This window comes from Pipra filicauda, unplaced genomic scaffold (assembly GCF_003945595.2).
Source record: "Pipra filicauda isolate LSUMZ 115617 unplaced genomic scaffold, ASM394559v2 scaffold68_size4259465_pilon, whole genome shotgun sequence".
NCBI classification, from domain to species: Eukaryota; Metazoa; Chordata; class Aves; order Passeriformes; family Pipridae; genus Pipra; species Pipra filicauda.
Window position 1 is genome coordinate 349423 of NW_024104853.1, and position 13073 is coordinate 362495.

At 41.1% G+C, this 13073-nt stretch overlaps 1 protein-coding gene across 6 annotated transcripts in view; it reads right to left on the reverse strand.

The window, feature by feature from the left end:
* Window positions 1-242: 242 nt before the first annotated feature.
* GCNT1 (glucosaminyl (N-acetyl) transferase 1) overlaps window positions 243-13073 on the reverse strand; it is a 41265-nt gene continuing 28434 nt past the window's right edge. For 2 of the 6 annotated variants that reach the window (XM_039388816.1, XM_039388815.1), the window contains exons 4-5: window positions 9378-9500; window positions 243-3024 (exon numbers count right to left, since the gene is read on the reverse strand). In XM_039388816.1, coding sequence (XP_039244750.1) covers window positions 1607-2944 — 1338 coding nt within the window. In that variant the 5' untranslated portion in view covers window positions 2945-3024; window positions 9378-9500 and the 3' untranslated portion in view covers window positions 243-1606. The other 4 variants (XM_027722344.2, XM_027722346.2, XM_027722343.2 and 1 more) reach the window with 4 other exon arrangements.

The following is a 13073-nucleotide window of genomic DNA, read 5'->3' on the forward strand; positions in this document are numbered from 1 at the left end:
CTGAAGTCTCCCTAAACAGCTTTCAGGTGGTTTTGAAGGCGGGGTTGGCAAGAATAGGCTCTACTTCAGATTAAATTACTTGCCTCCCTAGCTGTTTGCATGATGAACAATAAGCAGTTCATTATGTTAAAGTATTGAGGCACACCTTAGGAGAAACACGACAAACCACCTTTGTAAGAAACACATGATACCATTACAGCAACAGTTCACAAAACAAAAATTTTAATCTATTTTGCCTCAAATGAATTCCACTGTCATCTCAAGAGTAAGATGAGACACCTGGCAGTAACGATGCATGACAAACCAGAATTGATATAGAAAGAAATAATATCATCCCTCACAATATCCTGTTATTTCACCCCCACACTTCTGTGCCACACTGTGGCAGCTAAACTAAGCAGGGACCTAACTGGAACAAAAATCATCCTGACGTCTTCCTTTCCCTTTCACCACAAGATGCAAATAAATACACCGGCTAAACCTAAACAAGCACAGACACATGAATGAATGGTAATATGGAGGTAAGGTAGGACTTACCTCAGCTGCAGCTTCAACTGTATGGAAACTTACAGTAAAAACATTTTAAGTCTTCATCATTAGGATTTTTTGGTGGTGCTTTTAGAGGTTCTTCTATGGTGGGAAGAGGCAACATCATTTAGAAAAATAACTTTATTTTTCTGTACTCAATGTTAAAATAATCTGGAATGCAAGTTGAGCTTGACATAAAGCAGAAACCAGCAGTTCCATCAGTGACATTTAGACACTACTGCAGTTAAGTTTTTGAGAAATTTGAGTCATTTTGAATCCAAAAGCAAGACTCCTAGTACACTAAGAAGTGTAAAATTACAAGTCTAAATCTCATCAGGCATAAAACTGAAATTTCCCTGAGAAGATGTAATTACAAACTAGTGTAAACACTTTATATCACAATATCAGGGGGCTTTGAGAGTACAAAAGCAAGATTTGGCTACAAAAATTTAAATGCAATTCCTTAATACTCCATGCTAAAGACAAAATTTTCAAGAGGACTAAGAATTACATGTAACAGAACTGCAGCAAGCAGATTTAAATTATGACAGCTGGCTTTGCATATCCCCTTTTGCATAGTTTTCAGATAATTTCTAATGTTATATTCCTGAGTCTTTCAGTACTCAGAACAAAGTCTGTGCAGTCCAGCTGCATTTCCCCCCAACCCTTCATCTTTCTCTTCCAGCTAGCATTGCGTTCATGGGAAAAAAAAAAAAGAATAACCATGAATAACATGCATTTTCCAGGCCCTAAAACAAACGGTTTAGCCAAAGGAAATCCATTAATTATACCTTCTAGAAAATAAATATTCCAAATAGTTGGCCTTCCAAAAGTTGCTGTTGTGATTTTGTACCTAAAGCTCTGAGCCTCAGTGTGCAATACCAGGGATGCCCATATTCACTCGAGACATGTCTTTTCTTCCCCTTGTCCATGGACAAGGCAGGGACAGCATCAGCACCACTACACCAACATGGTTTATTATACCCATCATCAGCATCACCACCATTGCTGTTACGTGTCAAAGTACTTAGCAGTATAGTATTTGTACCTATGTTTTGTAACAGGAGCATACAGTATTTCACTTCTTTTGCATATACAAAGCCTTGTGTCGCAAATACTCTTCCAAACATTTCACTGCAAAAGGGTCAACATCAGTGTCAAACTTATTAGCGAAGAAGTGGTGGTTTCGTAGCATCCAGTTCAAGTCTCCTACCCCAAAAACACAGACAGAGCGAATGTGAACTCCGCTGCATGGTGGGTACGGTGCACCTTTGGACACGTCACCTTCAAAGTACTGCCACTTGACAAACCTGGCCAGTGCATTCATGTCAGAAACATCGTACTTGTCACTAGAAGAAACTGCACCTGGGACATCAGGGATTCTCTGAATTGTTGCCCACAGGTACTCATCTGGGCTGTAAGTATCTTTTGCCCACTCAATGAACTTAAGTATTTTGCTGCTTTCTAAAACATATTCTACAAATCTTCTGCTAACTATAAAATAGGCACTACCAGAAAAAATTGGAGTACTCAGAGGTGGTAGTTGTTTGTCTGTGCCTGTGTTCTTTATTTTACCATCAATAATCTCATGGTGTTTTTTCCACCTTACTTCTTTATAAACAGGCATTTTTTCTGTTTCCAAGCTGTTTTCACCTTTAAGGGCTTTCAATTTCTCTACTATTTCCTGGTTAGTTTTTATAGGAAAGTCCATACCACATAGATTTATTAGGTATTTCCAGTTTGAACTTCTACTGTAGAGATCTTTCATGCAGTTAATGTCTGCCTGCACCCTGCTCCATGAAGCATATACCACACTCTCTAACTGGCTTGAAATAAAGACATTATCAAAACATGAGACTATTCCCTTCACAGCAGTGAAAAAAGATTCTGGAGATTTTTTGTCTACATGAATGCAGTAAAAATTCTGTGGAGCATAGATTGATCTTAGAAGTCTATCAAGCATCTCAATTTTGTGATAAACCACTATTGAGTAAGCAATCGGAAATTCTGCTTCTTCATTGCTGAGAGGTTCCATAATGTATTTCCTAGTCTTGGTGAAGGAGGCACAGTCTGCCGTCATGTTAATATAATCATTTGTTGTTAGCCTGGGGCGTTTCTTAAATGACACTGACAATGTCTCAAGCTTTACCTTTTGTATTTCTTCTATATCCCCCTCAATAATCTTGGTGCAGTTAACATTGCTAATAGGATCTTCTTTTGTTAGCTCTAGATGTCTCTGATTTAAGAAGTCTTCTTTCTGGTTAACTTTCAAAACTGAAATGATTACTAAAATAAGAGTTAGACCCAAGAAAAGCCTGAAGCGCAAATTATGGCAAAACCGTAATTTCCTCTTCAGCATTTCAAATACCAGGTAGCTTCGCACGGCTAAAAAAAAAATGTCCTCCCTTCTGCTCATATCAGCATCAACAACTTCAGAAACAAGTTTGTGTTTCTCAGGAATTTGGCGAGTTTGTCAGGAAAATGGAAGGAAAAATCCTAAAAAGAAATGAAATATGATGTCATTCAAAGACTAAAACATTTCTTAAAAAAATTATTAATTAATAATCACATTGTTATTTAGTGACAGTAAAAAGATGAATAGTTCAGTCAAAAATATTCTGTTGAAAATCAGAAATTAATGAATAAAATTAGTTTATTTTTCTAGAAAAAGACTGGGAGAAGCAGATAGTTTTTTGTGAAACCCTATTTCCACAGTACTAAGACTACAAACCAAAGTTCAGTAAGAAAACAGAGCTGATTCAGCTGCATCTAACAAAATTTAAGTCAGATACATTACTGAGAAGCAAGTATTTCTTGTTAATTCATGCTTCAGAGTTTGACAAGAATGCTTTACACCCATTTCAGTGTTGACAGACACTTGACATTGACATTATCATTAAAACTTACACTTCCTGGATGGTAGTCATGCATTATTTCTCACAATAAAAGAAGGCAATAAAGGCAAAGAAGATTCTGAAGCCTTTCAACATTTTTATGTGAGGTACAGTCTCTTCAATGTCTTGTGCATGAGCTTAGAAATACCAGCAGTAAACAGCTGATGAGAAGAGGGGGGGAAATTAGTATAGCAGAGTACCTCAATTTTGAGAGAGTTGTGAGAACAACCGTTACTGAATTGCTGAAATACCTTTTTAAGGTAAAAGATAATACTTATCACCTATATCTCAAGCTGACTTGTGTGAAGTCACTGCAAATGCACAAATCTAAGAGCACAGTAGTGTTGTATTACCATTTTTTAAACACACTTGTTTTTATGTGGAAATGTGCTGCAAGGTTGAGTAGCAGTAAGATTTCTAATATGACAATTTTATTTTCATCTTTACTTCACAGGCACTACATCATTTTTGTTTGTTAGCTTTGCTTCCTTTTAAGCACCTTTTTTCTGTTTCAGATATTCTGTGAAGGGATCACTGCACAGTAATGCAGCTGCTACAGCTGTAGCTGTTGAGAAAACTAAAGTGTATTACAGAACTGGGTATCTTTTTTTTTTCTAAGTACTACCTTAAGCAGGTAAATTGATATTTACCTGAATATCAAGAACAGGATATCCTTAAACAACTTACATTGCTACTCAAGTGCCATTTCTACTCACAAATTCACTGCCTAATAACTTAGTGCAGGTTTGAATTTCAACCTCTAACTGCAAAAGCCTATACATTTTTCAGAGAATGTCTTCTAAAATTTGAATCTGTAAGTTAATGAAATATCCAGTATTTGAGAGATATAAAGCTCCTTAAATTTTTGCTACTTTCAAGAAAAAAACAGTGCCTCTGTATAACTTTCTGAACAGCTCTAAGAATAACAGCTACTCAGAAAAACTGGTAAGAAACTTTAAGAAAAAGAAGCGGTACTGCATCCACTTCTGGGTTTTGCTATAGGCTGTTTAGCATAAGAATTTCCTTTTTTTGGCCCTCTTTTATTTAAGCTACCCCAGTGTCATTTTAGCTTTTACTTCGTCAACTGTGGCTCTTAACCTGCTACTTGCACATCTCAGAATAGGTACATTTAAGAAACTGAGGCCTGGCATCAGAGTTTTTTGTTAGTAATGCTGCCACTGGGATGCACTACACATTGGGTCCACCACTTTGCCCACAGCACTGCAAACTGAGGGAGCTGACACATGCGTAGGAGATGGGGGGCAGGTGCGGATCACTGTACAAATGTCTGACGCAGCCATGAGGATCAGCAGTATTCTAAGTGCTATAATTAAGCATTTTGTAACTCAAGCCAAGAGCAGAGACCACAAACTAGACATGAATTTGTGACTAACAGCATTATATAAACATCTTAACTACTGTAAAGTGTACTTCGTTTTCAGAGTTGCAATTCTAATTATTATATCCTGCATTTCTTATTTATCTTAGGGAAGGTAGACATTTGTTTGGAAGAAAATTTAAATTTTAACCCTTAAGACAAGTAGCCAGGTGAGCTAGCATGCAATTACAGCTGAAAACATAAGAGAGGTACATTCACACTTTGAATTAAAACAAAATTTTAAAAGAAAAATTCCACAATTCCAGCTTTCAGTTTGCAATGTGACATCGAACACAATGACATAAGTCAGAACAAGTTTTAACGTGTTTTATAACTTTATCACACACTTGCTTACTTGATGTCCTGCTAGTTTTGACTGGTAGATCTGATCCAATAAAAATAATATTCATCACATATTAAATTAACAAAGGAAGGATACAAGCTGTGTATGTGATACTGTCTATTACTGTTTTCTGCCTAACAACTTAAAACTTTTTTAGAACTTAAAGTGTACTTCAAATACATTTATATTTGTGACGCTTTAGGTGACAGAAGTCGGAATACTTTCTTTAAGCTGTTAGCACTACCATTTTATCCTATTCTTAGTTTTCAGAGGACCACTATCACGGAAGAGTAACACACACTCAAGAAGATTACTACCCCCTCGCTGTTTTTACAATGCAGGGAAACAGTCTTAATTGAAAGTGACCATCGTGGTCTTCACCTTCTAAAATTTTCCAAGAATAAAGCTTGCTAAGAAGTCTTTCCCGCTCCAGTTTCAGAATAAAACTTAATTGAAAGCAGGATAAAGAATCTCTTTCAGAAAGGCCTTGTATACCCAGCTGGGTGCAATTCCTCTATTGTTATAAGACCCTGCATTTTCATTATACCAAAATGAGAGATCTGCAAACATTTACACATTAACGTGGCTCTTATCTTTATGTGGAGATTTTTCCCCCACAGTCAAATTTTTTTTCACTGACACACTGCCTCCTCTGACCAATTTTAACAGTAAGTTACTATTTGTTTACACTTGCAATTTCTAAGTCCTAAAACTTGATCATATCCCATTCACAGAAGCTGACCTTTACAGGGTAAGATTTGGTACCTTCCATCTAATAATGCATCTAATATTCTTAACAAGCCCAGAATACTCATTAATATAGCATTCAACTGCATTCAGTAAAGCTTTTAACATCTTTTTCTTTAGCTCTGCGTAGTTTTAGTGTGCATACTAGAGAATACCCTGTCAGAGGCAGCACTTTGCACTGTGGGAGAGCTGAGACGTTTGTGCCGCCACAGAGAAACAGCTTTATTTGGCAACTTTCGTCTTGCTCTCAACTGAAATTCAGCTGCAGAAGTTACATACCTGACACACTTCCTTTTTTACTGCCTCCTACTCAAGTCAGAGTCTGTATTTCTGATGCAGTAGTCATTAAAAGGGGAAACTTAGAGCAGTTGCTGGTAGTTGGGGTAGTTAGTACAAAGGCTGAGTTAGCTGCCCGCTTCCCTCTTTCCTGCCAAAATTATTCTTCACTGCTGTATATAAACTGTACAGCATGATTAAACAAATCCAAGATAATTTCAACTTGATTTCTACTAGAAACTCGTGTTCACCATTTAAACAGACCTTATGGAAAGAAGGATTATTATACCTAATTTAAATCTCCATTTCTGACACCTCTTTGGTGTCAGAGAGCATATCACTTGGCTCATTTGCATCTTAAGTTTGTTTTGTGAACAAGTATTAAGCACCTGGCAGTTTGGGAGCAGTCTTGGTAAAAACTAGGTTCTGATTTAACTTTTATACTATTTAACTGTAAAGGTGCAAGTGTAAAACAGCCGATTTCAGTAACAATGTCTTTAGCTGGTCACTATATAAATTTGAGTTAACTCTACATGCTAAATTACTAATCTGCCCATGGAACTGACTGAAATGAGTCAGCACTAGACTACATGGATATTTATGATAAAGGAGCCACAGACAGGAGGGAGCAGCACCCTCCGAGTCCAGCTTAGCATATGATTTTAGATAAGTTTGGCTTCACCCACCCTTAAAAGCAAATACAAAATCCCACAAGAAACCTAGGTTTCAAAAAAAAGCCCAAAAAGACAACTAAGCAAAAAACTTTTACAAGATCATACCACAACTTGGAGGGAGACCAAAGTTCACATGAAGGTTTTATGCAGACAGGCTGGACTGGAGGTGGCAGTCCTAAGAACAAGGATGCTTGTGAGGGCACAGAGCCAGCAGAGCACTGCTACACCAGCCCTGACAAAGGGTGTGAGCCTCAGTCCAGCATCGTGGACACCAGCCTTTGGCTGCCAGCACAGCAGACCTCTTCAGCTGCAGTTTCACAGTGCAACTGGTCTGACACCATGATGTGCTGGTGGTGAAAGGAATGACCCCACATCTCTGCCAACCACACATCAGGCCAGGAGGGGTACAACAACAGACTGAACCATCTGGGCTCTAGGGAGCTCTCCAACATCAGCTCTCCTGGCTGCTGGCAGGGCCATAAGAGCCCCTGACAGCTCCAACCAGCCCCCTCTGCACTCCCCTGTGACCCCATTGCATACCAGTGACACCGCTGCAGGGTCAGTCTCTAGCCCCACAATCTGGCCACGGGCCACAAGCTGATCCAGTCCAGCCTCAGCCAGGGAGGTGCCTGATGTCAGGGCATGTCTGTGCCCACCAACTGCCCCGCTCCTAACCAGGCCCTGACAGACCTGACATGGGGAGCCACCAGCCCTGCGATGCCATGGAAATCTCCCCTCGCCATGCCACAGTCCAGAAAACACAGGCTCTGGGCTGTAGGCTCTCGCTTGGACTGATATAGCTGGGAGTGAGAGATACAGCTTTTCCTAAATGAGGTGAAAAGCAACAGCAACCTCTAACCAGCCTTATGCTAGGGTGGCTATTCACTCTGCCCGAGTTACAGCACCAGTATTGGGAAAAGGGGACTCCTGGCACTCCAGGGCCTCCCTCATGCCAGCTCACCTAAAACACATTGTCCTCCTCTGTCCTGCCTGAAGCAATTTAGAGAACAGAGTGAAATAGTAAATTAAGTAAATATTTTTTGTATTTAATCAATTACCAATACATTTTCACTCAAAGTATAATTTTTCCTCCAAAAAAGCAGTTAGGGCTTGCAGTGAAACGGTGCACAGATCCATGTCACAATAAGATGAAAATCATTAGGGGCTGGTGGCATAGGAATAAAAGAGAAAAAGCAGTTATCTTTTAATTTTGGCACTTCATTCTTCTCTTGTAGCAGTGGGAAAACGGTTAATGCAACACTTCAAACACTGATTTAGCAGAAGCATTGCAGCCTCCAAAATACATCTTGGGCCAGTATCAGCACCAGAAATTCAGAAGGCGGCAGGTACACGGTAAGAAAGTACTCTGGGGTACTTCAGCAGCCTGTACATTTTGTTAAAAGCTGGCAAAAAGGCAGGAAAGACCTTAGAGTTAGGAAGCATCACAGAGGCTGGCAGGAAGTCAAAACAAGTTCTAACAAGAGCAGGGAAAATCTGATAGGTCTTGCAGACCTAGCTGCAATGTCCTGGTGTCATGACTCTCTCAGCCTTGTGGGCTGCTGAACTAAAGTTTCCTTCATTTTTCTTCCTATTCTGCTTCCTCTAAACAAATATCAGAGGAAGCAGACAGTGATGTTTGCTGTGTTGTAGTTGCTTCAGTGACTTTTGGCATAAAGGTACTGTGGAGAGCACCCAGCAACATGAACATTATGCATAGGCCTCTATTTTATGTCCACAGATACATCAGCTTTTAATCAAAGCTTTACAACAGTTACTTGAAAACTTCCTGGCAGTTGCACTAACATCCTACATCCATGCATGACAACATGAGACTTTTATTTTTACAGAAATGTATTGAAGAAAAGCCAAGTGGAAAATACAGTACTGAGTACATCCACGTTCGAAGCGGTAGTTGGGACGGGCCAGGAGACAAGTAATCATCTTGATGGGTGGGGAGTGAGAGTCAGAAATTACTTATTTTTTCTCTGTTCTCATTTTGGAGGAAGGGAAGATATAAGGAAACTTCAGCTACCCCTGAGAACAGTAAGTGGGGTTGACCTTGCTGTTCTCTTTCCCCATTCACAAATTCCACCTGAGATACAAACCTTTTCCTCAAAACTACAGAATAAGTCCCTCTACTGAGGGTGGATTTGCTGGAAAGCCCCTGAATTTTACCAAGGCATATCCGGGATGCTTCCAAGCCACAGATCCCAGTTATTACAATTAGCCTGCTTCCATTCAGATTCAGTTATGCAAAACATTAATTCTGATGAGGAAGTGATTTTTAAAGCTGTAAGCACCTTGCATGAACACAAACATGCCTAAGCACAGACAGACTGAACAGATACAGTGCTATTGGCAGAGATCTGCCAGACAGAGCAAAGTCACATTTACTCAGCCTCTCCATGATATCAAGCAGCACAATCTTGAAAGTAGATATGTCTGTAACTGGATCAAAGAACTCATGTTTGTTCCATTAGATAGTTTTCAGTCTTAGTGCAAATGAGAACTGGCCATAAGCTGAGTAGTTGGCTTACCATTAGGCTTTATGGGACTCTTAACTTTGAAATCATGCAGAGACAGCAGCAGGGTTTCATGTGGGTACAGTTGTCTGCAATTGACAACACTCTGCAGGAACAGGGCTTTTCTTTCAGAGCTGCCTAAGAAAATAATAAAAGAGAAAAATGCACTCCCTTTTTATAGAAAAAAAAACCACACATTTCTAGTCCCTTTTAAACAAAATTCCACAAATGGCTAGTACTGCTACATTCACCACTACATGGAAATTTAATAGTGAGAGTAGATAAAAGTAGATAGCTGTTTTTTTCAGAGATTAAAAAAAGGATGAAAATAAATTCAAACCCTTGGGTTATTTTTTGAGAGCTTATGTTCAAATGTTAGGAATCTGACACACTAAAATATTTGTGTTTAAAAAAATGAGTAAAACCCACATGAGCATACACTCTGTGTAAAGTGTAAACTGAAAAAAGTTACTAGTCTTTCTAGTATACTCTTGTACTACTGTATCAAGTAAATCTTATGCAGAACAGTTCAAAGCCTGATTACTATTTGCATTCCTGTCTATCCTTAGAGGTCCCACCAACAGAGCTAATGGTAAGAAATTTCAACTAAGGAGAGTAAAGATGTTAAGGCAAAGTCACTCAGTGCCCAGTTCCTACCTCAAGAATTCTGTGACTCTTAGCGTGGACAAAAAGATATGTTTTACCTTAAGGTAACTAACACTGAAATTACACAGAAATCCCAAAACAAAAAAATCACAAAATCTTTAAAGTAATGTCATCCTATTTAACACCCAGTAAAACTGCCCGGTGTTTATCAAGGTAATTTGGCTACTTCAAAGTAAAATGTGTATCTATTTTTTTCACGTAATTCTAAAGTAGGAACTGTAATTTCACCAGAAACAAGAGCAGTCACTGCACTTCTCACGCCCACCTTCAAAATTTTGCTGATTGCTGCCTTGGGACAATGCTGTATTTCAGAATGGGACACACTGGTAGGAAAGGTAATCTAAAAACAGAACTAAACCCCATGGCAGAAGGAAGAGGCTGTCAAATTTACTTGGATCCCTCTTCAAGCACAACATATAAAATATTCTGAGGAGATATTCTTTAGCCCTATGTAGAAGCCATAATTTTAAAGCCATGCCTACACTTAAGAGTTCCTCAGTGAGCTTTCTGGGATAACCTATCACAGATGAGGTTTCTGTTTGTTTTATTAAGTTCCTCTAACACCACCACAATTAATCTGAATATAATAATGCTTTACAGTGCAAGAAATGGTGTCCTTGGAGCTATGAAGTAAACTTAATAGTACAAGTTAGTTGTATTGCTGGGCACTCTGCATTTCTGTGGAACTACCTTTTTTCACCATTCCTAAGACAGAATTCGAGGTTGATAGTTAGGTGTTCTCAAGAGCAATTTTCAGGAGCTTATAAACCAAAGCAAGTGGAGAACTTCTGAATTATGTTGAAAGCCAAAGGAAAACAGAGAGGAGATTATTAAAAAAACAAAATTAAATCTTTTCATAAGACTAGCAGTGGGCTTTCCAACATAGTAACAATGGTAACAAATTTGAAGAGCAGGATTTTGTTCCATGAACACCATATTCTCAGCAAACAGACTGTAAACCTTTAGCTTGTATGTTTGCCTCTGCATTTGGTTTATGTTAGAAAAAAGGTAGAGCTGGCAAAGGTATTAGGGTTATATTAAGCAACTTTTGGCTCTTCTGGCCTCAGGAATTAAGTATTACCCCAGACAATTCAGATTTCATAGGAAAGACATTATGCTGATAACTAACATTTATTATAGGCAGAGTAGAAAATCAATGAGGAGACAAAATATAAGTAGTATTTTCTTTTGTATACAGATACTTTCAAAAGCAATGTACCATCCTAACTGAGCTCCAACTGGAGCTAAAAATACTGCATTATTTTTCACAAGGATTTTCAAGTTGAAATAGACAAGAAAGCTATATTTGTCCCCTCTTGTCTCACTACCATTTCTGACTGTTATTCTTGCCAGCTCTGTGGTCACCCACCTCATATTCCATTAAAAATGAAATTTAAAATAGCGGACTCCAAAATGGCAATTCCCTCCTGCTGCCACTCCTCCCCTTTCCCACAAAGAAGTCTACTTTTTTGAGTAACACTGAAAGGAGGCAAAGTGCCAGAATATAACTGAAACTCCTGTCAGGCTTCTTTCACAGTCCTCTCACACAACCTGGGCCACAGAAAACTATTTACAACCTTCTAAACAGTTTCTCAATTCTGAAGAAAAAAAAAATAAGGAAAGAAAAAGGTAGTTCCAGTGAGTTTGGGGGAGGGGGAGGGGAAGCCACACCCCAGGACTGCAACACCTCGAGCATCAGACGTCCCCCAGACTCTGTGCTCGCTAACAGATTTCACACCCAACCACCACCCCCCGAGGGCAACGGCCTGCCCCGGGCTCCCCTGCACGCACTGCCGCGGGGAGAGGCAAAGGGAGGACGGGAAGACAGAGAGATAGACAGAAAGTGGGGGAACAAAACAAACAAACAAAAAAGGAAGCGTGGAGAGGTAAAAGCAGATCAAAAAGGCAGAAGGAAAACGGGGAGAAAAGGGAAAAGACTGGAAAAACAAAATAATTACAACCAAAGAGAAAAGGAGAGAGAGGAGAGGGGGATAAAGGGAGAGAAAAGGAGGGGGAAAGCGGGGAAAGAGGGAAGAGGGGGGAAGGGGGGTAAAGAAAGAAAAAAGGGGAAAAAAGAGAGAAGGGGAGGGAAGGTTTGGGGAGGGAAGAGGGAGGAAAGAGGAGAAAAATAAGGAGAGAGGCACAAAAATGCGCCTCCCTGGGCTCCAGTGCCGCACCTGCCCGATGGTCCTGCCGCTCCTGGAGTTGCGCTGCTCCGCTCCGAAGGGTAAGGCGCCCGGGAAGAGCGATGCGCCAGCCCGGCAGAGCCGCCACCCGCTCTGGGGCCACGCCGTTCCCGGTCCGGCGGCAGTGCCCACCTGCGGGGCCGCGCTCGGTGCAGGGTGGGGCAGCCCCGGGACCCGCAGGGAGCCCGGCGACACGGCACGTCCCGCCTGCGGCCGGCGCCGGACTGCGGCCCCTGCACTGGCCCGTCCGCCCCCGGGCGGCCCCGCGCCTCTCACGACACCACCCACCCATCCACCTCCTAGTCCGACCCGACCCTCCGCGGGCCGCCGGCATGTCCCGCCCCCGCCTCTCCGCCCCACCCCTGCCCCCGTCTTTACCTGGGTCGGGACGCCTGGATCGAGGCCCTTGTTTGTCCTTTTTTTACTTTTTTTTTAACGCTTCCCCGGTAATGCCGGTAGCGCTGGAACCCAGGTAGGACGGGGACAACTCCCGTACGACTCAAGGCAACAAAGGGCTTTTTCGCGGTTCCCCGTCAGGAGGAGACAACACCCGCAGGGCATAGCCCCAGATGGCCACGCACCCACCGGAGCTGGTGGCCGGGTGCCACCTCGGGGCAAGGGGGAAAGCCACCACGAAGAATCACAGGTTCACAGAATCACTGAGGCTGGAAAAGACCTCCAAGATCATTGAGTCCAACCTTTGACCAAACACCATCATGTCAACTAAACCAGAGCACTGAGTGCCACGTCCAGTAGTTCCTTGAACACCTCCAGGGATGGTCACTCCACCACCTCCCTGGGCAGCCCGTTCCAATGCCTGACTACCTTTTCAGCGAAGAAATTCCTCCTGATGTCCAAC